At 41.3% G+C, this 1,231-nt stretch overlaps 1 gene segment (V, D, J or C); it reads right to left on the bottom strand.

Moving 5' to 3' along the window:
• Nucleotides 1–671: 671 nt before the first annotated feature.
• On the bottom strand, nt 672–1,182 carry LOC135532758 (Ig kappa chain V-III region PC 2485/PC 4039-like). The segment is given in 2 exon segments: nt 672–1,006; nt 1,134–1,182. Coding segments are annotated over 2 exon segments (384 nt in total).
• Between the last annotated feature and the right edge of the window lie 49 nt (nt 1,183–1,231).

Raw genomic sequence — 1,231 nt, 5'->3', positions numbered from 1 at the left:
GGGTCTCGTCTTGTGCCCTTATAGTCTGACAGCTATCAGTCTAGCAGTTGAACAGTTTCACTGCCTGAAATACCATAGACTGGGCCAGATGTGAGGGAGTGACAGGTTTAACCTCTATGGTGGATGCAGGGAGGTAGACATAACAGATATGCCACCATGTAATTAATGACAGCTAAAATGGAAATTATACTTTATGTAGATAGTGTCTCATGTTTGAACCAAGCGTCATGTCTCATTCACAGATCTAACAGTCAGGAACCTGCATATTGAAAATAGTTAATATAATCCTGTAAAATCAAATCCATTTGAATCAGACATTTGGAGACTTGTTTTGGGGCTTAAGTGATTGTAACGTTGAAGCAATGTTGAGGTCATGACACCTTTTCTTTTACTTCTTATTTTGTATTTGGCAGGTATTGTGTTTTCAAAACCTCATAACTTTTAGATGATCTTTCAGGTCATAACAAATATAATGAGTCGCAACCATGATGATGATGATGATGAGGGAGAACATGTGATTTGAATTACGCTTTCTACCCTTATTCAATGTTTCCTCGCTGCTCAGTGTTCCATGTCACTGTCTCTTCCCCTCAGCACCTGCAGTAGGTCCCAGCTGTATCAGTACAGTCACTGTACAGTCTGACTGAGGGAGGTTTTTGTACAGCTCTGTATCACTGTGTGAACACATTTTTACTATTGATGTAGTGGAAACTCTGACAGTAGTAATCTCCTGCATCTTCAGCCTGGACTCCACTGATGGTCAGAGTGAAGTCACTCCCAGATCCACTGCCACTGAATCTAGATGGAGTCCCAGACTGAAGGGTTTTAGCCAAGTATATTAGGAGTTTTGGAGCTCCTCCAGGTTTCTGTTGATACCAGTGCAAATAGTGTCCATTGCTGTTACTGTTTACAGCACTGCTGGTCTTACAGCTGAGACTGACTGAGTGACCCACTGAAACAACTTTCACTGCAGGAGTCTGGGTCACTGTGACCTGGCCTCTGGACTCTGAAACAGATGGCATGTATAATTAGCATTACATTATTTGTTCATATAGCATATTCACTAAAACAGTAATAAGGTTATATAGCCTAATATTGCAGTGGTCCGGAAAATGCTGTGTTAAATATATTACCTTGGAGACAGAGGGCAAGTATCCAGATGAAGATGGTGATAAAAGTCATGGTTGTTGTGGGTTCTGTGGTCATGAAGGACAGCTCTCAGTCATGAAGT

This window comes from Oncorhynchus masou, unplaced genomic scaffold (genome assembly GCF_036934945.1).
Source record: "Oncorhynchus masou masou isolate Uvic2021 unplaced genomic scaffold, UVic_Omas_1.1 unplaced_scaffold_2012, whole genome shotgun sequence".
Lineage (NCBI taxonomy): Eukaryota > Metazoa > Chordata > Actinopteri > Salmoniformes > Salmonidae > Oncorhynchus > Oncorhynchus masou.
This window is presented reverse-complemented; position numbering and strand designations above follow the sequence as displayed.